Consider the following 22,933-nt stretch of genomic DNA (forward strand, 5'->3'; position numbering starts at 1 on the left):
GAAACTTCCTTAAAATATTAAACGTCTTCTCGTTTGGATATATAATCTAAGACTACAGCAAGATTAAAAGAAGTCTATACGTAAATGAATAAATGCTTTTGAACCTGTGTTTAGGATAATTGCACATAGCTGGCTCTCTAGAATGAATTAATTAACATATAAATCGATACGCGTATATAACCTAAATCAAAGCGCAAGTAAACGCGTCGTACACGTAAACAAAATTTTAAGAGATCGTACGTGAGTGGATTGAAAAGATTTTTCTGAGTCCGTAGTAACATTTTAATGTATTTAGTTGAGCAGATTGATTCCTTAAGAAACGATTCCTGAGCGGCTGAAAAGAACTTTTCCCTTACATAATTTGGAAATAAAAGGACTGGTTGGGTGACGTGGCAAAGTTCACAACTCGAAGGATTAAAGCTGAGAGCGAGGAAGATCGACAGCGAGGGATTTGAAAGGATCAGGATAGCCGGTTCTTTGGAGTCGACTTCCTGGCGAATCCTTCTTAACGAGCAACGTCGATCGAAAAGCACGAACGAGGTACAAGGGAAGGACATGCGATTCAACGTCACGATAAATTCAGCTGCCACGTAATCTTCTTCGTGTCCGAGCCCTGATTGCTAGTACGGTGCCATATGTCCTCTCCGCAGTGGCGACAACGTCTCAATCAGCCCACCCATCTGTCAGTTAACGTTCGGTAGGCTTTTACTATCGTTACCGCACGATGTAACGACCTAGCCGAAGCTGGCAATCGTATTTCGAGGGTGCACGCCAGCAACAATATTATTTTAGCTCCCGATGCCAGAATCACGTCCCAACCCGTCGCAGGTTTGCTTTGGTTCCCGTTTCGCTACCATACTACCCCTCCGATAAATAAACGGGGCCAGGGTTGCCTACAATACGGAGAGTCCATCTACTGTCCCTGCTCTTCGTCATAGGACAATGAACCAGATTTAACCGCGAGACGAAAGAAACATATTTTACGCGGACATATGAAAATAAATCAGCGTGTTGTTGTTAGAAGAACCTTTGGATGATTGCGACGTATGAAATTACCGTTATACAAGACTAGATGGCGGATTCCTATTGAATATTTTTCTAGAGAATTTACATGTTTGGTTCGTTTCTCTTTTAGATTTATAAGATTCCTTTTAATTCCTTCTGTTTAAAGATTTGAAAAATACGATATCGATGAATCATGTTGATGAATATATCTTGGTATGAAAAAGAAACTTAATTGGAGAAATTAAGGGAAATGGAAGGTATAATGTGTGACAGACAAAAAAATCACAGTGAAAACCATTACGGCGGAAATTGTTGGAAAATGAGCAAAAGTTTCGTTTAAAACGCAGGCTTTATAGCCTTGGAAATTCTTCACGATAGACAGTGAAGAATGTCAGAGATTTCAGTGTAACAAAATACTCCAGTGAAAAGGTTCTTTTAATCCTTCCGCTGGCTAAAACTATAAAAGAGACGGTTGAGTTTCGGAAAGACTGAAAAAAGTATCACCGAAACGGTGAAATAACCCAACGACAAGCGCTTCGTCTTTTTCCTTTTCCTTCATTCCCCCTTTTTTCTTGCTTGCTTACGATCCTCTAGAGTGAATTATAACTGGTGTCGCGTGAAGTTACGCCTTCCTGGATGTGACCTATGGCCTGCGAAGAGAAACGGAGAGAGAATCAGCCTTGCAGTAATGAAAAAGGATAAACTAAGAAGGAACAGGGAGGGTGTACAAACGACGTCCAGGACTCGCCTAGGACTTATGGGTTATTCAGAGGAGACCCCCGTTGGCGAAGGAAGAACCCACGTACTCGTTCGATATATGCTAAACAGTCAGCCTCCTGTATTATATAGAGGGTGGGTCTAACGTATCACACTTGCTTCTTGTATCGATACTTATCATCCAAGTAATACGGCCAGTAGAAGGTGTTCAAATAAATTTGTCCTATCTTCGAATGAATTTTCTTACCAAGATTGAACTGTCGACGCGTTCAAAGGTTTATTCGAAAGCAACTTCGTTAAAGCATTACTTATTGCACCCCAACCAGAATAGTATTATAGTTTCTTCTAATTAATCGTAAATTATAGTATTTTCTTTTTCAAAATATTTGCGAAAAAATATCAATTCAGGTTCTGAATTCTAACGATCCGATGTTTATGTAAATTTATATTTTTACGAATGTGATGTAAGAAATGCAATTTAGATGGAAATTTCTTTTACGGACTTAAATAGGATATTAAATATCACACATCGAATATTTCACATATTTATACGCACCTATCTGCATTTTTTGCATTTTACACCTTCAAATGTCCCATAAATCCATAAAAATGCGCAGTCTACTAACGATTCGAGACATCAAAACGTCCGAATCCATTGAATTCCGAAGCTGAATATACATGTTGTCTGGATGGTGATAAGACTTTTTTTTTGTTAAAGTTTCGGTACTCTCAAAAGATTGCAATAAGGGTACACCCTATAGCTATATGCATACTACATCGAGATCACACGTGGGTGAGAAGCTGGCGATATATAACAACGTGTGTGCGTGCACAGGGTATATACGCACGCCCACGTCGCGTCGCGTCGTTTGCCCGCGCTGGCGAAAGTGAAAAATATCCCATGCAGCGGCAGCACGCGCTTGTATACATACATGCACATGCACATATAAATGCGAGCTCGTTTGTACAAGCATACATGGATACGTTATTAGATCTCTCGAGGCTGCGTGTTGAGGTATCGGCGAGTACCAGCTGCCTGATCTGGTCGTTAACCTCGCCTCGCGGATCATTTTTGGATCGGTCTGACGTGTTCGAGTTTTCATAGGAATCCTCACGGTAGGTTTTTGATAAATTTCTCGTAAATCATCGATTGCGCTCGACCGTGTTAGCTCCTGCAACTGAAACTTGTACTACGTCTGTAATGCTGCGAAATGAAGGTTTGATTTTCTCTTCAGGTTTTACTATATCGTGTGAAAGTAGGTGTTTTACGATGCGTTTTAGAAATCTACGTTTAGTTTACGTTGGTAATAAAATAATTTTCGTATCGTTTACTTGTTGTCGTTAAATAAGTTTGTTAATGGTTTGGGGTGTGGGGCACGAATAACGAGAATTGTTGCGATTGTGTACCATGCACCAGGTGATGCTGTACAATTTGACAGCTTTACATTTCTAATCACACGCTTGCGCACATGGCATCATTAAAAATACGATACTGTCGAATCGCACAGCTTTGCCGACACGAAATCGCAAGGCGTCGCATCGGTCGTCTGTACCAACTCCTACATTGTAATATTTTCCATTTTTTTACACATATATTTCTCGCGTCTTTCGTGATAAATACCAACAAAAATTGTCTCACAATTTCATTTTGTAAATTGAGGAGCCTCTGTCTCCACACAGCAGCTTCCGACTTGGTGTATTCGCATACTCCTTTCGAATTTCATTTGCTGTAAAGGAGCAGATCTAACTCCGCTTGTTCGAGGACAAAGAATGTTCATTGTGGTTGGCAGTGCATGGAAGGAGCTTGATGCGCAGAATCGCAGTGGGATCGAACAAAAATCGGAGCGGGTGCATTGTAAGCAGGCGTCACGACGTGTAAATCTAATATTTCCTGTTCCTTCGACCTGCATTTCAGCATTCTGCCTTTCCCTCTTCCTATGTTCTTCCCTCGTAGTACTGCCACCCGCCGTCATCTTATTTTAAAGGGCTCACTACGGGAAGATCTCGTTATAAGCGTACCGTGGGTTTTGCACTGCAAAGGTGTTAGGTTTCTGACCCAAAGCGGTGGGCCCGCAGAGAAGGCGAGGGGCAGAGAGAATCGGAGGCCCCGCAGCTAGCCCGCAATTCACCAAGCCCTTTTTTCAGTTCTCCTTTATACCACGACTCTTGGAGCTTCGCTCGTCAACTTGCTTCTATACCGTATTTTGACAGCGGGGGACACGAAGCCCTGCGAAATTTTGCCGGCTGTTTCGCGCCTCGCGAAACGAACACTCTTACGCTCTTTTCTTCTCTATCTCGGTTCTTTGTGCCAACGCTTTTTTCCCGCCCCTTTTGTTTCTCGTACGATTAAGCACCTTAAGAATTCGGCGTGACAGTTAAAGAAGATAGTTTTTGTTTTGGACTTTGTTAAAATCGATCGATTACGTGTGCTCGAACGTTCAAGCGGATGAAACAGATCCTTCATCTTAATTTTCGTGTGACTTTGTATAAAATATTAACATTTTTCATTTTCCGATTCAGTTGTAATCTTATAATTCGACTTTGAAGTTTATAATGAACAATCAAACTTGCTGAATATCATAAGATACTATTAGTCCTTAATATAATGTCGATAGAATAACAAAATGCTTTACGTGCGGCAAAGGAAAAGGTATCGAAAATGGGAAAATAACTCGAAAAACTATATGGCAAATTTAGTTGTCAGCACAGGGGTATTATAATTAACAAAGTAAGCAACACTTTAAGTAAATACAATAATATACACACGTTACTAGATTATGATGATTATGACTGAGAGTATTAAAATTAATTCAAGAAAATTTTTACTTTTTTAGTAGGAAATTATGGCCTTCGAGCTGTCAATGTATCGTATATCGCACTGTTTTGTACTCCACTAACATCCAGTCAAATAACGTGGTTTCAAATGTGGGTCGCTAGAAAAGCGTTTTATAATCGAGTTTAATGAGTTATAAAGCAAATTGTTCAGCTTGAACCGAATATCCTACTCAAATAACTCTATGTCTCTCTATATATAATTGAAATTTATTTCTCGACAGTCTGAAAGTCTTTTGGACTTTTTTCTCGATGCGACAGCGTTATATTTTCATCGTTAGCTCTCGTTTTATAAGCTGGCTCGACATTCTATTTTGACAGTGTGAAATTTTCTTAATTTCTCTTTAGAATTTCCTTTCTATACGTTCTTTTATACTCTTTACGCGTCATTTGGCTTCTTTGTAAAAGCTTGAAAATATTTGCCTTCATACATGTATAATGTCTCCGAACAGCATATAAAAGTGAAAGGTCGTGCATGCTATGCCATAATAGTGAACCACTTTGAAAGGCATAAAGCATTCAGAAGATCGTCCTCTGGGAGAGAAGCTCCGTATCTTTCCATTCCTTTTACTTCCTATATTCTACACCGACCATTTCGTTCGACCATTGTATTCTTAAATGCTTTATAGAATCCTCGAAGACTCGATAGTATTGGTGCATTTTTTCTTCAAAGTTACAAACTTGTATGCGATGTTATACACTTTGTGTTTGTTAAATAATATATTACAGATTAATATCGAATTTATATATTATTCTAACCGATATTTAATTCATAACGCCAACAGATGCATTAAAACAATTTTTAACGCAACGCACAAAGCCTAGCTTTTTGTGTTCTATTCTCGCAGCATAGCTCACTCCTTTGTACAGCACAGAATAAGCATATCAAAGAGCTCGAAAGCAAAGAGGAAAAATAACGCCAGAAGTCTTGCAGGGTTCTTTACCACCTTTGTTTCGCTTTCTAGATATTGTTGATCGATATCTGTTTGCGCGCAGGTTCACCGAACCGACTAGCCGTCTGAAAGTTTCCTTAGTTCCTTATCTTTGATCCCGCACGTTTTCCGGGTGTCAGCAGGCTGTAAGGGGGTTCCGTAACAGTTTGAGAGTTCTCCCAGTAGGCGCGTCGGTCGGTGTAGTTAGAGATCGTACATGTACCAGGAGGAAAGGTTCGAAGTGCCGTGGAACCCTTCGTGACAATTGTGTCTGGCACTCGTTGTCGAGGGTCGACGCCTTCGTTGAAAGGGCCCTCTATCTCTCTTTCTTTCTCTTACCGCATCTCCTTCATCTTTTTCTTTTCTCTCTACTATTCTTGCTTGCACTTTGGCCCGCTGCAAGCGTACCAGACATCAAAGGATCCCTGGTATACGCCACCCCTTGGTTACCCGCGTGCAAAGTTGCCGCATAAATGCGTAAAAGAACCCCCGACTAGATAAGGGTTTCAAGAATACCTAAACCGGTAACGAGGTCATGGCTAGGCTGCCGCAAAGAATAGACCAACTGCCTCGATGCTTGTGTTGTATATACTCATCTTTCGAGTGTTGAAAACTACCTGCCGTTGATTTAAATACCGAGATTGGTATCCAATTCTAAGTAAATAATATAGGTTCCGTAAAATAGCATAATACGTTAAAATGTTTTTATTCGCAGATATCGTATCATTTTGTACGATGTTTTCTCATCGCTCATCGTTTGCATCTGTATTCGGAAGTATTTTCGATAAAAGCAACAACAACGATCGCACTGCGGCTAAAACAGGAAAACTGGTATTGCGGAGTTAAAACGTTGCGGTTGACTTGTCTAGGAAATGAAGTTTATCGAGAGGAAGATCTTGTTACTCTTCGAACGTCCGAACAAAGAGTCTCTCGTCCAGATGACTCAGTAATTCTCGACGTAGCAAGGATCATCGATACTCGGAACACCTATAAAAGTGTCCTACTCGTAGGGGACGAAGATTCGATTTTTAGCGGCGATAACTCAGCGGGGTTTCGAGAATCTAAAGGTAATTATTTTCTGAGAGGATCCTACAGGGTATATTGCGTCTTTTTTACGACGGACACTGCGCTTGGTCCCCGGGAGGGAAGGCGGCCAACCTTTGGCTGAAGGAATAGCCAGTGCTGAGGTCGTGGGCATACGATATCTGATGCAGAAAACCGGTAAAGGCCGAAGGCCGATGGAACCGAGAGGCAAGGGACGGTAAACGAAGAAGAAGGACCAAAAGCAAAGACACGATTGTGGGGGCTACGGCACATTGTCTTCGGGTGACTTAAAAATCCAACTCGTGCCTCGTTAACCCTCGTATCTGATACAAGCATAGACCCTCGAAGGGAGTACACGACGTGTGTTCGCTTCCTTCTCCCTCTCGTGCGATCTTTCCCCCTTCGTTTCTTTTTTTTATCCGATCTTCCACCTTCGTCGGCTCGCCCACGTAACCTTGTAGCTTCTGAATGCGGATTACTCGGTAGCGTAACAACCAGATGCCACAGCGTTTCTGGACATCGAACCATTTACGAATTTACGAACGAATATTTACTAACTTTCTGATAGGACAACATACTCAATATTAGCCACGATATCATTTTTTTTTAAATGTCTTGATTACATAAGTTAAACAAAAGTGTAGTTTCACCACTATCCATTGTAATTTCTCTTGGAATAGTTCGTCGATATATATACCAATGTAGCTAGCAATCATAATGTTCCTACCTTCCTAATATCGCTTATCGTTGGTGTCAGTAACTTTTAATTCGTATTCAGAAGAGAGATTTTTAACGTAAAGACTAATCAAAACTGTCAAATAAAATTTATTCATTCGAGATTGAATTTTCGGAGAAATATTCGTATCAAATGTTTCGTTGATTTATACGTTTTATTCTCAAAATACGTTTTATTCTTATTTTACTCTCATTGAAGCGTGTTTCGTTTTTGTTAAACTCTCCATTTGCGAATGATTTTTAATGAAATAGAAAGCGAATCTTTGTTTAATGACTAAGGAAACAAAAGCTTCTTGCAATACAAAAAAGTAGGAGAAACTCGAGAAGAGTTTTCTAAAGCACCGATATAAATTCCTGTAATCGTAATTCACTTTTAAGTGGCACGGAGGTAGTGAAGCTAGCGTTTCAATGTGCCTTTAAACTTCACAGAAGCGTTGTAAAAATATATGTAAGAAAATAACAAGCCCATTAAATCGACAGAGCGAAACCACCTTCTTTTCGAGACAATGTGCTCGTACTACCATTACTTATTCTTTCTCACTTGGTAAATTGCAAGGAGAAGCAGGATCTCTTCTGTTTCGCTTCGGTTCACACGATTTGTATTCGCGTTTGAGTAGTCTATTACTCGTGCCGAGGTTCGTGGACGTTGTATCGGCTGTCTCCTTGAAGATAACCGGATACTTAATCTACCTGAAATATCCACTTTCTTCGTGTTTTATTCCCTAACGATTAAAGTTAATTTTTCCTCCCTATTTTCTATGTCGGTTGTGCAACTGCGATCTATTGGCCTCCTTTGCCTTGATTAAAAGTGCTATTTAAAAGCGCTACTGATCTAGTATGGATTTTAATATGCTTATTATATTCGATGTCTGATTTGCAAATCTTCTGCCGCAAACAGTGAAAAAATTGCCTCAGTGTCATATTGTGTAAAGAATAAAATTGCGTCGAAACTTTTGGAGATACGGAGAAGCGCCAATGAAATCCAACAATATAGACAGTAGAACTGGATAGAATTATTACTACACGTCGCTATACGTGACTTTTAAAGATTTGTGAGAATTACACACGCTAGGTTAATTAATCGTAAAACGAACACGTCGCTATGAATCACTTTTGGACGTAAATATACTTAAGTCTTTTACTCACGAAATCGACCACCAATAGTCTCACCCCATTTTCATGATGACGTCATTGCTTTTGTGTTTCGTGAGCATGAAATCGTACCTTCCTAGCCAATAAAGTTTACATTCGAAGAAAGCGAATTTATATTGCAATCTAAGTAGCTGAAATCGGAGAAGATATCGATGAATATGTAAATAGTTTCGTAACAGTGATATCAATAACTAATTTTATTATTTAAGATTATAGATAAGATCAGAGAGTGAATATAGTAATTTCAGTGTTCTAAAACATATTTAAAGGTATGTAAGTTATTTCCATCGAGTCTTAAGTGATTTATTAACATAATAGCTTGTATAAAGCAACATAATTTTAAATAATTTACTGAATTTAACTTGCATCCTTTACGTCATATGACAAATATTAATTATATCTGTCGATAAAATAGATACGTAATGTGTATATGAATACATAGTGAAATTTGATTTAAATTTATTAAGACTTATATATACTATCCGAAAATTATTAAGCATGAAAATTCTAAGAATTGCCAATGATATATTACATAGTAAATATTATAGATTACACGACATTAAATTATTGCAAATACTTATCATTAACTTGATAATAAAATTCTCGATATTTCGCAACTTATTCCAGAAACTTGTATTTAATAATAATATAGCAAAAAGAAAAAAATAAAAGTCCTGACGTTTTTATTTTACGATCTACTAATAACAGTTCTAATCGATAAAATATTTGTCGCGCTGTTGCAGGTCTTCAGGCAGAATTGTTTTACGTAAGAGAAGGCGTTATAAACGAGTATGCCATTAAATTCGTCGTCCCAGTGCCAGCGCAAGTTCACAAGCTGCATTTCACTTGGGAAAATCTCGCCGGTAGGCCGGTAAGTTTTACAAAGGCACAGACCTTTGATGTAATTTCTTTGAAATAATTCTTCTCAAACGACGCAAATCTCGAGGAGGGAAAGGAGGTTAAAAAGCTTGCGACTTTAAAACGCAAGGGAAACGCGAACCCGGTAATGAAAAGAAGCGTTAGCGGCTCTTAAAACGTAGCTTCCGTATCTTCCGTTTGCTTTATTCCTTATTTACGTTTCTTTGACTGGTCGCCACGGTGGATCAAAGTCACCAGGAACGAGGCACGATAAATTCGCCCGTTAACGAAGGAAACCGTGTGATGGCGAGATCTCACAGACGAGAGAATCTTGTCGGATGAATCCTTGATGAAAACTCTTCGAGCTTGAACGGTCACTGAGCAACTGTTCGAAGCCTTCGCTCTTTTCTTGTTCTCCGTTCCGTTCCTCGCCCTTACGAGACGTACTTATCCAGATTATCGAGGCATGTCGGTCCTTCCCGTTTCTCAGATTCATGCCACAGTGGCGCAGCACTCGCCATGGTATTCTTCGTCGAAATGAATTTATGAGGAGACCTATATAGTCGATGAAGAACGCTTTCGTTAAAATCGTTGCAAATCTCGCCAATCCGAGCTGCCTTCGAGAGAATTGTCAATAGCGTGCCGCGGGGATTAATAACGTGCTGGGAAGCAAGAAATCAGTAACGGAAGAATGCTTTATCGAGCAGAAATGAATAGGATTCGTTTTTATTTGTACCTATGAATGTTTCCATGGAAAGTGCGGTAGAACTCCATTTATTTGATCCAAATTTTAGTCTGTACCCGATTATTGCGAAATTTTTTAAACGATATTTGGAACAAAATTTTCAAATTAAAGATACATTTCCTTCAAAAGCTATTTTTAATTTTTCGCTGCGTGATTGATTCGATTTTTCAAATTTTCAAATGTTTCAAATGTACGCGATTAAAGGCGGAAGATTTTAATTGAAACGATATAGTATAGATATAATACTAATTCGATACAGATACATCTTTTCGAACAACGAGATTCTTTGATACTCCATAAATTTTCGTTCGAGGGTATGGAATGAATTTGTCGCAGGAAAGGTTCGATGTGACTCAAAAGTGGTCAGTTTGATTGGCAGGTAGCTGGTGCGCTTAAGTAGCATTCGGGGCACTCGGTTTTGTCGCGAAGGTGACGGATGTCTCGACGCTGGCCATCAGTCTCCGGGCTTCTTCCTCTCCTTCTTCCTCTTCCTTCCACCGAGACATCTCGAAGAAGTGGCTGGACCACTTTGTCCTACTCTCGGATCTGTTCTTTTTTTTCCGCACATCGTCGACGAGTCAATCCGACACTGTGCTGCATTCTGTCCACTTTTCGCCGCCACTTTGTCAAAGTACCATCGTCCTCAACGAGAGCGCGTTAGCAAAAAGCATTTTCCCCAACACACTAATAATTCATTCGTCACTGTACTTTCGATCGTTTTCTACGAACTCGTACACAAGTAATACTTCTCAATATCATATTATCTTCATGACTTAGTAAACGGACAAAAAGTTAAACGCATAAAATTGCGTACGTATATTTTCTGCCGTGTACTAGAATAACTAAAGACTATTACGATTATAATCTATAATTAACGTTCGAGTTATTTAAATAAAACACTCATAACTATAAAAACAAAGTAAATTTTCTAATCCTTATAGAGATACGAGGCACAAGACATAACGCAACCAGATCTGATTATGTAGCAGTATGCAAACTCCAACAGGTAAATTTATTGAAATTAGAGGGGAGATCTGCGTACTACTAAAGGATTGTTACAATTTCATTTTATTGTTTGTGAGTTTAATTTTAGTGCTATATTTCCTCTGTAGTTCTGAGACGAGAATGAATTAACTTTCCACCATTTTTCTTTTTTCTACTGAATATAATTTATCCCTTTTTTTTTGAGAAAAAAGAGATAGACTATTTCTCAGTGCGGTTGTAAATGTTGCATATTTAATCACGACATAAATATCGAAAGTTTTGAATAATTTTATAGTTACGAGATGCGACGTATAGGAACCGTTTCTCTCATTAAATTTTTGCTATTTGTTGGGTTGCTGTGAGATCATAATTTCAAAAAATCAGTTTCTTACTATACAAATTTTTTTGTAAAAGCCAGAAAATATGATAATCATGTGATAGGAAAAATTCTTGGTAAATGTTAAAAATTCGAGTTAAGATCCAACAATTTTAATTTACTTTTCGTCGAAATATATGACCTTTCGTTTTTGTTAAAAGACGACTGTCTGCCAGACGTTATACCAAACTTCATTCTTTAGGTGATACATTTGAGGTTAAATAGTATTTTGTGAGAGTTCATAATAAATAATTCTCGTCACGTTTCACCGGATATAGAGTATGTAGAATATAACAGAACACAATGTAAGAAGCGCTACGATCTTTCTCGACTATTTAACACGATACATCATTTTATGCCATAATGGTTAGCACATGATTTTATAAAAATTAACATACACTACTGATTCGATTAGTATCTCATCAATTTCAAATTAAATAGTGCTGAAGATTGAATATGGATGAGATTGCAGTATATTTTGAAATGGTTAACGTTAGTTAGGAAGTCTATTCTATATGATTCGAAGCATCATGCGGTATAATTAACATTTTCTCAGTACAGTACAATATCGTGGTTACGTTATTCGTTTATTATATTGTAGCATTGTGATATTCAAAGATACGAATAACGTTATACCGAAACTAAGATAATATTATTTCAGTACACTTTGCGAGCTTTCTCTTGGATTCTTCTAATTTTAAGAATGATCTCCAAAGGCAAAAGTAAATTTCGTGTTAATGAATCCAAGCTTAATAAAAAAACGTCTTTATTACGGGGGAAAAAGTGTCCGCTTCTCTTGTAGATTAAAGCATGTATTTTTTTTTATTAAAACAACTTAACATTTCGATTAAGCAGAGAATGTAATACGTATGACACTGGTAGAATTTTATTGTAAAAAGATATAAATATAATACAAGAAATAGTATAAATATAAATCTGAGAAACATGCCAATTTACATAAATAAGGTAGAGAGGCTATATTACGCTCAAAATTAGATCATTCTAAAAGTATAAAAATACTATATGAGATTAATTTCTGCTTTCATTATTTTCATTTGCATACCTATTTATTTATCATTACATATTTTGTCTTTAAATGCTTATAGAAGTATCCAAAAATGTAAATTTTGTTTTTCAATTCGAAGAATTTAGTATTACCGTTTTCGCGGTCGATAATTTGCGAGTGGCATATTTTAAGTAAAATATTTGCCGAGGCGATTCTAGGAAAAGAATCATCCTCAGAAACACGGCACGTTCGTAAAATTTCACGCTGCCGCGTTGTTTGGCGAGTTTCTTGCAAAGTCTCGGGTTGTTTTGAGGCGTTCAGAAAATGGAGAGAAAAAAATCATAAAAAATTCCTGACAGTTTAAGTCGAATGGTTAGCCGGTTTACAGAGGCATTCACTGTCAGCACGTAGTTGGTCGCTCGTGGTCATAAAAGACCGCAAGTTGAAGTAGCCTATAACGTATACAGCGCAAAGCGTGCAGCGTATAGCGTATAGTGTACGGAGTGTAGCATGGTAGCGACAAGCAGGCAAGTTGACGAGGTGCCTTCTCCGCGGCTAGTTGGGAACCGATCATCATTGCGAGCTGGTAATCAGCTACGAGCTCTTCGGCTTCAACCGAGCTCCTCTTTCTTTCATCTAGCATCTCTTTTCCCCTCTTCTTTTCTTCCTCGTCCCCCTCCTTCCCTCCCTCTCTCTCTCTCTTCCGTTCTTTCCTTTCTCTCATCCCCCGGGCTTCTCTCGTTCGCGGTCTTCTAGATTCACTTTGCCCTCCACTGGGCGCAAATTGTCTTCCGAGAATGGTACGTTTCAGATTATAGGAAGGTTCAACGTTCGCGTGATTACGAGCAAGTAGTAGTAACTCTCACCCCTTCCGTCCTCCGACTCTCTTCCATTTGTTTATTGTCCTATCCGCCCTTCATCGATTCTTAAAAGCAATACCTTTTACCTTGCTTCCACTTTACTTTCTTCCGTTTCTCCACTTCTTTCTTTATTTCTTCTCTACCAATTCGTTCTTTGTTCTTCCCCTTACACGCGGAAACAGTCTATGTAGATCAGAAATTTCCAGTGATTTGCATTTACCGTACCTTCCTTTTTTTCATGGATCCGCCGGGAAATTGCACATTTCGCTCGAAACAGGTGCGCGTAAACGCGTGACTCGGCACGGAAATGCGAGTTCATTTGTGTTCATTTAGCGAGTCTCGCTGGGATACGTGAAATTGCAATTTGGGTCGCACGGACGAACAATTTTTTTGTTTATTCTACCGATTCGCCAGAGAAAATATATCTTTTCTCGTTCCAGATTATTCAATGCGAAAATTTTGAAAAATTTCCCGATTATACTATTTGAAACTTATTACACTGTCGTATATTTTGGATATTATTGATCATTATGAAAAGTCGCCAATGAAAGATCATATGAACTTTCAAAGTATTCGGTACAAGTGTGTAAAGTATACTAACGATACACAGCTATTTTATTATATAATTTATAAATTTTGCAGCAAAGTATTACAAATAATTTACTTCGATCGACATTCCGTTGCTTTATTCCGTTCTCAATAACTGAATTTATTCTATGTTTAAGTTAGTAACGCCTTTATAAATATTTAATAATCTCGAACTTTTCAGTTGCCGTATACAATGTCGGTAGACATCAGCAATCCATCAGCCTTGAGTAGTTCTCTGAATATATCACAGGCTGGTGAGATTCCAGTCGGTGGACTGCAGACTTGGGCTTTGGCATTGCATTGTGGCCCGTATGACGCGGAGGTCGACTTGAGTCTTCGGATAAATGTCTCCCTGTCGAGAAGAAACACGACCAGTTTGGACTTTAAACGAAAGAAAATTTGTCTGAAGGATAAAAGTAACATAGGAGCGGAAGAAGTTCTTGTCGCAGCTTCCGGATCCTCTTCTGGCGGACAGGTGTTTTATGCTGCTATCGGTTGTGCTTGCGCGTTCATCGCAGCGATTTTTGTTCTCGTTATCGCTTATTATGTGCGTGACAAGAAGACTAGGAGGCATCGAGATCCTCTTCAGTAAGTGATTTTAAATCACCTAGCTATTAATTATTCTTAATATTTTACAGACTAGTATTTTTATTATTTATTAGAAACTACTATTTATTGCTTTTCTATTTACATTTCTTGTATACATATAAGAAAGAGATTTTCTCAATTTAATTTGCTTTTTGGTGTTAAATTGACATATTGGTTAAAAAAAGAAAAAGATGATGAAGGGATATATACCAATAAAATTTATAGAAATTAAAATAAATTCTCTTATTGCAAATAAAAAAAAATCATACATTTTTCATAAATTTATAAATTTTTTAAACGTATTTAATTTCATATGAAATTATGTTTGCTATTTAAGAGAATCGAGGGGTCTCAGTTCTGCGTGTAGTGTGGAAAGAGGCACTGGAGTCGGACCAGCACAGACCTTTTTATCACCTGAGACACCTCCACCTGCTTCTGCAACATCCACTTCTACTTACAGAAGATTAGACGATCGACCTAGTCGAGAATTGCACGAAAGGATTCAAGAAATTACAGTTCAAAGGTAGATAATATTTCTTTAGCTAAAGAATTACGAGTGGAACAACGCTCTCACGCTCGATACTTAACAAATACGATAATTAATCCGTATCTAATAAGATTATTGAAGCATTGAACGAACGAACTAATTTTACGTAAGCCAGATTTTTTTAATGGACTATGAGTTTTACTGAAAACTTATACTATAGATATTTACTTGTATTTAATGAAATAAAATATAATCGTATCTGATTATAAATAATTATTCAAGCAGAGAGTATTCATATCTTTAACACTATAAACGTTAATATCGAATGGATTGGTAACTTTTATGCGTTTATGAAAAACTTAAAAACATAAAAATATGTACATAGGATATGTACGGAAAAATATATAAAATATCCAAAATACTATACTCTCTATAACATTAAATAAATAAAACAAATCTCTATCGTAGTTTTGCTCGTGCCATTATTTTCACGAAAATGTCATAAATTTGCATAAATATCCGTAGTCTAATAATAAATACATACGCATATGGGAAAAATTAAATTACGGGAGTGAAGTATCCCAGGAGCAAATTTTTCCAGTTTTTGGCAGATATAGATGGAAAGACCGAAAGCATACACGAATGTAAAAAAAGATTTGAAGTACTTACACGTTAACCTGTTTCGATTATTCAGGCTGCTTCCGTTCCGATACTCGGCCGATCGTTTCAACCTCCCAATAATTTTGTAAAGAAGGACTCCAGAGTCTGTACGAAATAATTATTGGTTTCGTTGATGGTGTAGTCACGAATCCTGAAGTAATCATGTTTCGCACTTGTTACAGATGCAGGGTACGCCTCCTCAGCATCGAAATGGAAGGCACATTCGGTCGCGTGTATAGAGGCAGTTATCACGAAGAGGGTGCGTCCTCCCCGAGGGATGTCCTAGTGAAAACTGCTGCTGAACATGCATCACAATCACAAGTAAGTATTTTTTCCTTCGTCTGCCAATTAACTTGTCTTCTTCCAACATTATTAATGAAATTATAGCATACCAAGTTTCCTCTTAATTCACTTGCAATTAGTTCCGAGTAGTATCGCCATGTTATTATCGCGTTATTATACGACTTTATATACTTATATACACGAGTTTTGATCGAGTTCATTGTCTTTGCTTTGAAGGTTGCTCTTCTATTACGGGAGGGTTTAGCGTTATACGGTTTGAGTCATCCAGCGTTGCTTCCTGTTTTGGGTGTCTCTATCGAAGACAGAAGCGCGCCTTTTCTCTTGTATCCGCACACTGGTTACAAGAACATGAAGAGGTTCTTGCTGAGGTGCAAGTTGAGCAGCGAAGGGCCACCGAGAGCACTCACCACGCAAGAAGTCGTGGAAATGGCCCTTCAAGCTGCCAAAGGGGTCCAGTATCTTCATAGAAAGAGACTGGTGCACAGAGACTTGGCCGCTAGGAATTGTGTGTAAGTAAAAAGCAGAATTATTTAAAGCCTTGCTTCTAGCAGAAACATTTTACTTTTCATTTATAGTTATTCATACATCTATAAGCTGACGGTCAACTGGATTTCACGCGTACTTGACAATTTTTAACGGATGTCTCATTAACATGGAAATTCTAATTGCACCGGATTTTTTAAATTTCTGCTCGAGCGTAAAAGCGATCTTTTATAACTTATATACCGCACTGAATATTTTAGCGAAGCATCGATTGAAGCGTTATAAAGCTAAGGTTGTTACGTTTCGTTGCGATATTAATTGGCCGTGCGGCATTAATTAGCAATAAATACAGTGGCTCGAGACCGCTTTAATTACCGACTGTTACTGTTTCGCCTCGCGGAGATGGCCTTAATGCTCCTCTTGGTAGATCCTTTTTGCGCGACTTTTTGCATTACCACGCGAACCAGTCGACAAATTTAAACCAAGCCACGTTTAGCTTATTTGCTCTTTTGCCCTGCACCTTAGCATTTGTATTAGCAGTTAGTACACCTCGAAGATGTTTAACGATCAATGTTGTATATCATTAGGGTTGACGATGATCTGAGGGTTCAAATCACGGACAACGCTTTAGCCAGAGACCTGTTCCCGCAGGATTATCATTGCCTCGGCGACAACGAGAATCGCCCGATAAAGTGGCTTGCCATTGAAAGTTTGCTTAATAAAGCGTTCAGCACTGCTTCTGACGTTGTGAGTAAATCAACTTTCTTTGGAAACTTTTTATCAACTCAAGAACCGAAGTCGCAGGAAGTTTTTATTACTTTTGCTTACGCATATAATAAAAGTAAATCGATAAAAAGAGAATTAATTGTATTTCGATGTATCCTGATTCATCCTGAAGCATATATTTTATTCAGTTTGGAGAACTTTTTACATTTTGAAAAAAGAAGTCGTAAAATAAATAATACAATTACATGAAAGGAAATAGATATTCATTAGGTATATATACAGGCTGTTCTACATGATGCAACGCATGATTTCCCAGCAGCGATTTTTCATTTGCGGCTATCTGACAAAAAAGTTTCGTACAAAAGTTTATCAGTATCGAGTAAATAAAAATTTCGAAAATAGTTTGTTCCCACAACGAAACCGAAGTCACTTTATATTTATATAGAGGATATTAAGATAGTTTCAAAAAGCATGCAGTTTGAACGCGATCTTCTTTTTAATTTATCGGTATTATTCAAATTTTTATGAATATGAAGTTGCCAAAGGTTGTCGAATAACTACGATTGTTCTATAACTTCCTATTATCTGCAGAAATTATATAAATTTTGTTACAAATTTAACATAAATTTGTTATTAAGAGATGAAAATATTAATATGTATTTATTAATGTTCCAGTGGGCATTCGGAGTCTTATTATGGGAACTTACGACGTTAGCACAGCAACCGTACGTGGAAGTCGACGCGTTTGAAATGGCTTCTTACCTCAGAGATGGGTATAGATTAGCACAACCAATAAATTGTCCCGATGAGCTGTTCGCAGTTATGGCTTATTGTTGGGCAATGTCCGCGGACGAAAGACCGACGTTTAGCCAACTGATAGTCTGTCTTCAAGATTTCCACACTCAATTGACCAGATACGTCTAATCGTTGTACGATTGAAATCGAACGCAGTTCGTACAAAATAAATAGATCTTGTGTCCGAAATATTTCTAAAATTTACAAACGTGACTGAAAAAAGAAGATCGTTGATAGAAGATGTATATAATAGTAGTACTTAAACGATAATTTTAAGATTTTCAGAAAGTCAAGCAAATATTCGTGGCTATAGGCACGTAGTTTCATATGTATTTTGTAAGAAAGAGAATCGAATCGAGCGTTTTAAAAGTTACAAACACTTGGATCGTAAAACTCGTTTTTGTAGAGTCTATTGTGTAATGTATTGCGAAAAGAGTATTAAATAGACGCAGGCACGTAATCTTTATAATAGCATTCAGTAACGAGTCACGGTAGAAATTTGATGTATGTAACGCATAATTTATTTCCATGTTAAGACTGAATCGAATATTTACCTGGCAGTATATCGCTTATTCGGCGAAATATCATCGTGCATATCCAACGTATCAAAGAACTGCCAAACCCTGCATCAGCGTAAACTGCCAATTCCTTACTCAGGAAGTCGCGTAATCGAGCAAAAACGTGTTGGACATTTTTAAACGATGTGATACGCTTCGCTTGCCACATGATGAGTGTTTCGAGTGTGCCAATACCCATTTTGTATTTTTGTATATATTTACATATATGTATATGTGTAAGCGTTAGCTATAAATAGAGAACCGTAACACGGTTCTGTCTTGGCGAAAATTGTGTACATAGTAAGCGAAAAGAGATTGTGCGAAAGACGTTATGTACAAATCGCAGATGTTGCAGTCATAATAAAGCGATATAATACACACGCCTGTTATTCGCTATTTCTTCACCGAGAATCGATAACACCGTAAAGCTCTCCTCCCTTTCTCGATGAAAGTCGCCTGATTCCTTCGACTAGTTATTTTTGGCGTTTCTTCATCGTGGCTGAAGCAACAGAGCCGAGAGAGAATTCTCGACGCCGAAAGAGTTTTTGTTTTCTCGGAAATCGTTCATCAAATCGTGAGATATCGTCTGGTTAAACGACTCCTGTAATTCGTGCACCCAGCGCCGGGAACGTCGGTTGACAAAATTAATGGGGTACCTTCCTACCGTGACGTCTTGTTTAAAATGACAGATGAGCTTGTGTCTAATTTTCTGGTGTCTCTCGCTGCCTCTGTTTCGCGTACAATCGGCTACATCTTCCACGATAAAAAAATAACATTTTCGAGGATTTATAAATCACGCGACTGTAATTAATTATTGTCTTCTGACGGTTTCCCATATTTTTTTCATTCTTTAGCAATTCTTTCGTGTTAGTTAGTGTAGTTAAATGTAATCCATTCGGATATGTAAATTCAGTTAGATATCCTCGTCATCTTCGGTATAGTTCGCTGTTAAGCGAGTTAAGAAACGAAGAAAGGAACATCAAGGTATCTACGTGCGACGATAAATGCCATTCTCCTTGTATCTAACAGGATATCATTTTCAAACACGCTATACATACATATATTATTTCTATGTTTTTTAATAGATGATTTGAATTTATAATGAACAGATTTCATAAGAAAACAATAAATATACAAACGCATTAATTCGTCATTAATTTACATTAATTTATTTAATTTATTTACGAACAGTAGTAGAACTATGGGATCAAGAACGATAAACATCGTGTAATGTCCGCTTTTATTAAATTCTGCTCAAGCTATAAGAAAGTTGAAAGAGTGGATCGACGCAACGAGGGTTTTAATGAATTTCAATGAGCTTCCACGACCCTTCGTTTGCATAGGGGCTTAGTCAAACGTTAGATGTAAACGACGGGATTTGAGATTGTTTCAATCTCTGTGTACTGACTCTGGCCGTACTGTAACGGGGTGCATTTCAGAGTAGTCATCCTTTATTCTTCATGTCGAAAGAGCAACACAACGTCATTCGCGCACGCCGCGTGTCTTTTTAGTTTCGCCGCCAGGGTTCTATTCAATACGCACGACTTTACACGTACTCTCGTTTTAAAATCTTCTTTGAAGAAGTTGTGAAAATCAAACAATGATCGTGTATATTTTCTCGATACTTACGACAATAAATATTTATATTGTTATTGATATCCTTGTACTAAGTATCTGTTTGAAAGTAAATATATTCTCTTAGTATACTGATATAGTAGTATACTGAAAAGAAATATTCGTAGAGATTCAATTTTACATCGTGATTTAGAGTTGGAATTTTTAAACTTCGATTTGCATTCAATTGTTTTTATTACGTTTGTACGTGTCAATGATTTGAAATCGCGTTAATTTTTTTCCGCAAATTAGCAATAACGTATTATTAAATATAGGTTCTTCAAGAAATAACAACAAATTCCAAATATATCCGAAAATCCATATATATAAAAATATACTAACAAAATTCGGTTGGAAAAATCTGGGATATCTTGTATATTAAAAGAATCTTATCGACGCGTAAGCAATGATATAACGTAAAGAAGTGTTAGTAAGACTAACATGTGGAGGAAGCGATTCATTGAGAAAATAACATATTGCGTTGTTCCTTCTTTTAATTTGCATACAATCATGTTCGCATTAATTAGTCACAAAACCCAAATGCTTAATATTCATTTGGATTTCGTGTTACCTAACGTTTTAAGAGGCAATTAAGATCTCCGATTTCTCAGACAGCACACTTTTCGCTTTCGGTTAAGTCTTCCCTTTTTTTATGCCACTTAGATCCACGGAGGTCATTGTAATTTTCTTGCACACGTACAGCAATCACTGTCATTACTATATGTATGTATACATCCTGTTTGAATACTTATCCCTTCCTCGGAGCTATTCCTTCGTACAACATCGAAAACTCTGCTCGAAAAAATAGTACCAATCGAAGAAACAATGGAGAAACGAATAAGAGAGATTGCTCTTTTCGTTTTTTTGACGATGTTTGCATGGGAAAGTTATATATCGTGCATAGAGATTTCTTCGCAAATTGTATTTGACTCTCAAGAAAATGAACGAGATCCGAACGATTTCTACTCGAAAGATTCTCTTAATTTAAACCAAGTTAACGATCGATTAGCAACGACTCGACGGATTCCTAAATCTTTTATCTTCGCGATAAACAGTGAGAATGCATTTAGAATGTCGAATAAAAAAAGGAGTCATTTTATACAAGTAAGTAATTCTACCGTTTTATATTCGAAGAACTGTTTGTAATGTGTTAAACAAAAAGATGAAGATCGAAATGAAATATTTCCAGGACGATCCAACGAGGCAGCCAGCTGTTATTAATAATATTCAAATTATTGTGAATGAAAATGGAACAAAGTCCGGCATAGACGTATGCAAAAATGGGATTTGTAACATCTCAGTCTCGTCAAGACTCAATGACGAAGGTAACATTGCAACTGACGTTCATCTTACCGTAATAACAAAATTAGAGACTGATTTTAAGACGAATGATATTCCAATTGTGGACGGAGTTCGTGGTGTAGCAAATACGTATGATCTTGGTCTTCGTCATCTAAATCGGTCACGTCCATCGACATACTTATACAATACTCCACAGGTAACGCTAATTATATTAATGAATAAGTAATCTTTAATTCCAGTCTCCCTTTTAAATATCGCTATTCTAAGCTCTAATCTGTTATTAATTCCCACGTGAAACTTAATAGAGATTTATAAAATAATTTATATTTTTAAACAGTTAACGAAACTAATCATAGGTAACGTTTGTAGTATTATGTACTGCATACTACGGTAATTTATGTCCAGATAGATGTGCAGTGACTTACGAAAGTATTTAAACACTTTTCACAAATACGACTTTTATCGCAAACAAACACGTTACGAAAAATTGATATGCACTGTGTGTATACTTGCCTCGAACGTAGCGCTAGAACTGGTCCTTCTAAATACACGAGGCTTACTATTAATAATATGACGAAGAGTCGACTGTCCAAATAATTTTGTAATCCTTATGAAGTGTACGTTTGCGATAAGTATCTTAGAATTTGAACGAACTTTATGTAAAATCTTTTATAACATACGTAATGTATTAAGGAAAAGATTTTATAAATGCTCTTGTATTTCTCGGAACCTTTTACTTTAAGTTACGGAACATCCACGACTCAGTGATATCGATAAAACATTCACGTACGAACAATATCTATCTACGAATGTATACATTATAATGTCAGAGTGCCTTTTAACACTTTGTTCGTAGTCTCATCTCCTGCGCAATTTTGCAAGGTAAATATGTAAATGGAAAGTGCGTCAACGCTGACAAAAATAAAAAACGTCGCCTCGTGTCTGCCGTCGGTAACTCTTGAAAAACATAAGACGTCGATTCACGTCTCCCGATATTAACGAGTTAATATAAAATCTTTACGTTAAACCGTTAAAGTTTCATACGATGAAACATTTTCATTAAATTTTTATTTTGCAAAATTTCGAGACATAGACAATAATACGTTCTAAGTATCGATATAGAGATATATAAATAATAAAATGTTTTAGATCCAAAGTCGTTACCAAGGCGGTGAACCTTGGTACCAAGGCCGAAGGAGTTTTCAAAGACCTCGAATTAAACCTGTTGTTGACGACAAAATAGAACCGCCTCTTAGCAAAACTCAATGGAACAAGGAATAAAAATCAAGAAATTATTAATGTACGACGTTTCTCTTGCGAACAATATCGTCGTGTTTAATAAAATACAAATAACGACTTTATATTTACTTGATTGCTTTACAAAGAGATTTCAAACGAAACAAGAAATATTCACAACTGTTTCTACAGGCATTTAAATATAGATATTGTCCCATTCGCAGCTATTAGAACACCTATAGAAATCAAGGTAAGCAAAACAAATCATTAGGAACTTGCTGAAAATCGAGGATTATTACTTCGTTCAGAACTTCATCGGTAAACTATGGATATTTATGCGTTTACGCA

At 37.2% G+C, this 22,933-nt stretch overlaps 2 protein-coding genes across 2 annotated transcripts in view; both read left to right on the forward strand.

Moving 5' to 3' along the window:
• The window catches only part of LOC117234542 (tyrosine-protein kinase Drl-like), a 29,227-nt gene extending 10,414 nt beyond the window's left edge, over positions 1 to 18,813 (forward strand). Inside the window, exons 2-8 of the mRNA XM_033495871.1 lie at positions 9,161 to 9,288; positions 14,016 to 14,422; positions 14,760 to 14,945; positions 15,752 to 15,890; positions 16,089 to 16,381; positions 16,943 to 17,102; positions 17,757 to 18,813. Coding sequence (XP_033351762.1) covers positions 9,161 to 9,288; positions 14,016 to 14,422; positions 14,760 to 14,945; positions 15,752 to 15,890; positions 16,089 to 16,381; positions 16,943 to 17,102; positions 17,757 to 18,005 — 1,562 coding nt within the window. The 3' untranslated portion in view covers positions 18,006 to 18,813. The remainder of the gene's footprint in view (positions 1 to 9,160; positions 9,289 to 14,015; positions 14,423 to 14,759; positions 14,946 to 15,751; positions 15,891 to 16,088; positions 16,382 to 16,942; positions 17,103 to 17,756) is intronic.
• Positions 18,814 to 20,610: 1,797 nt separating this feature from the next.
• Positions 20,611 to 22,740, forward strand: LOC117234447. Its single transcript, XM_033495651.1, has 3 exons — positions 20,611 to 21,151; positions 21,237 to 21,545; positions 22,499 to 22,740. Exons 1-3 carry the CDS (start codon positions 20,873 to 20,875, stop codon positions 22,628 to 22,630), a joined length of 720 nt encoding a protein of 239 aa, XP_033351542.1. The 5' UTR covers positions 20,611 to 20,872; the 3' UTR covers positions 22,631 to 22,740.
• The last annotated feature ends 193 nt before the right edge of the window (positions 22,741 to 22,933 follow it).

The sequence above is a fragment of the Bombus vosnesenskii genome, unplaced genomic scaffold, assembly GCF_011952255.1.
Source record: "Bombus vosnesenskii isolate JDL3184/JDL3185 unplaced genomic scaffold, Bvos_JDL3184-5_v1.1 scf7180000013305, whole genome shotgun sequence".
Classification (NCBI taxonomy): domain Eukaryota; kingdom Metazoa; phylum Arthropoda; class Insecta; order Hymenoptera; family Apidae; genus Bombus; species Bombus vosnesenskii.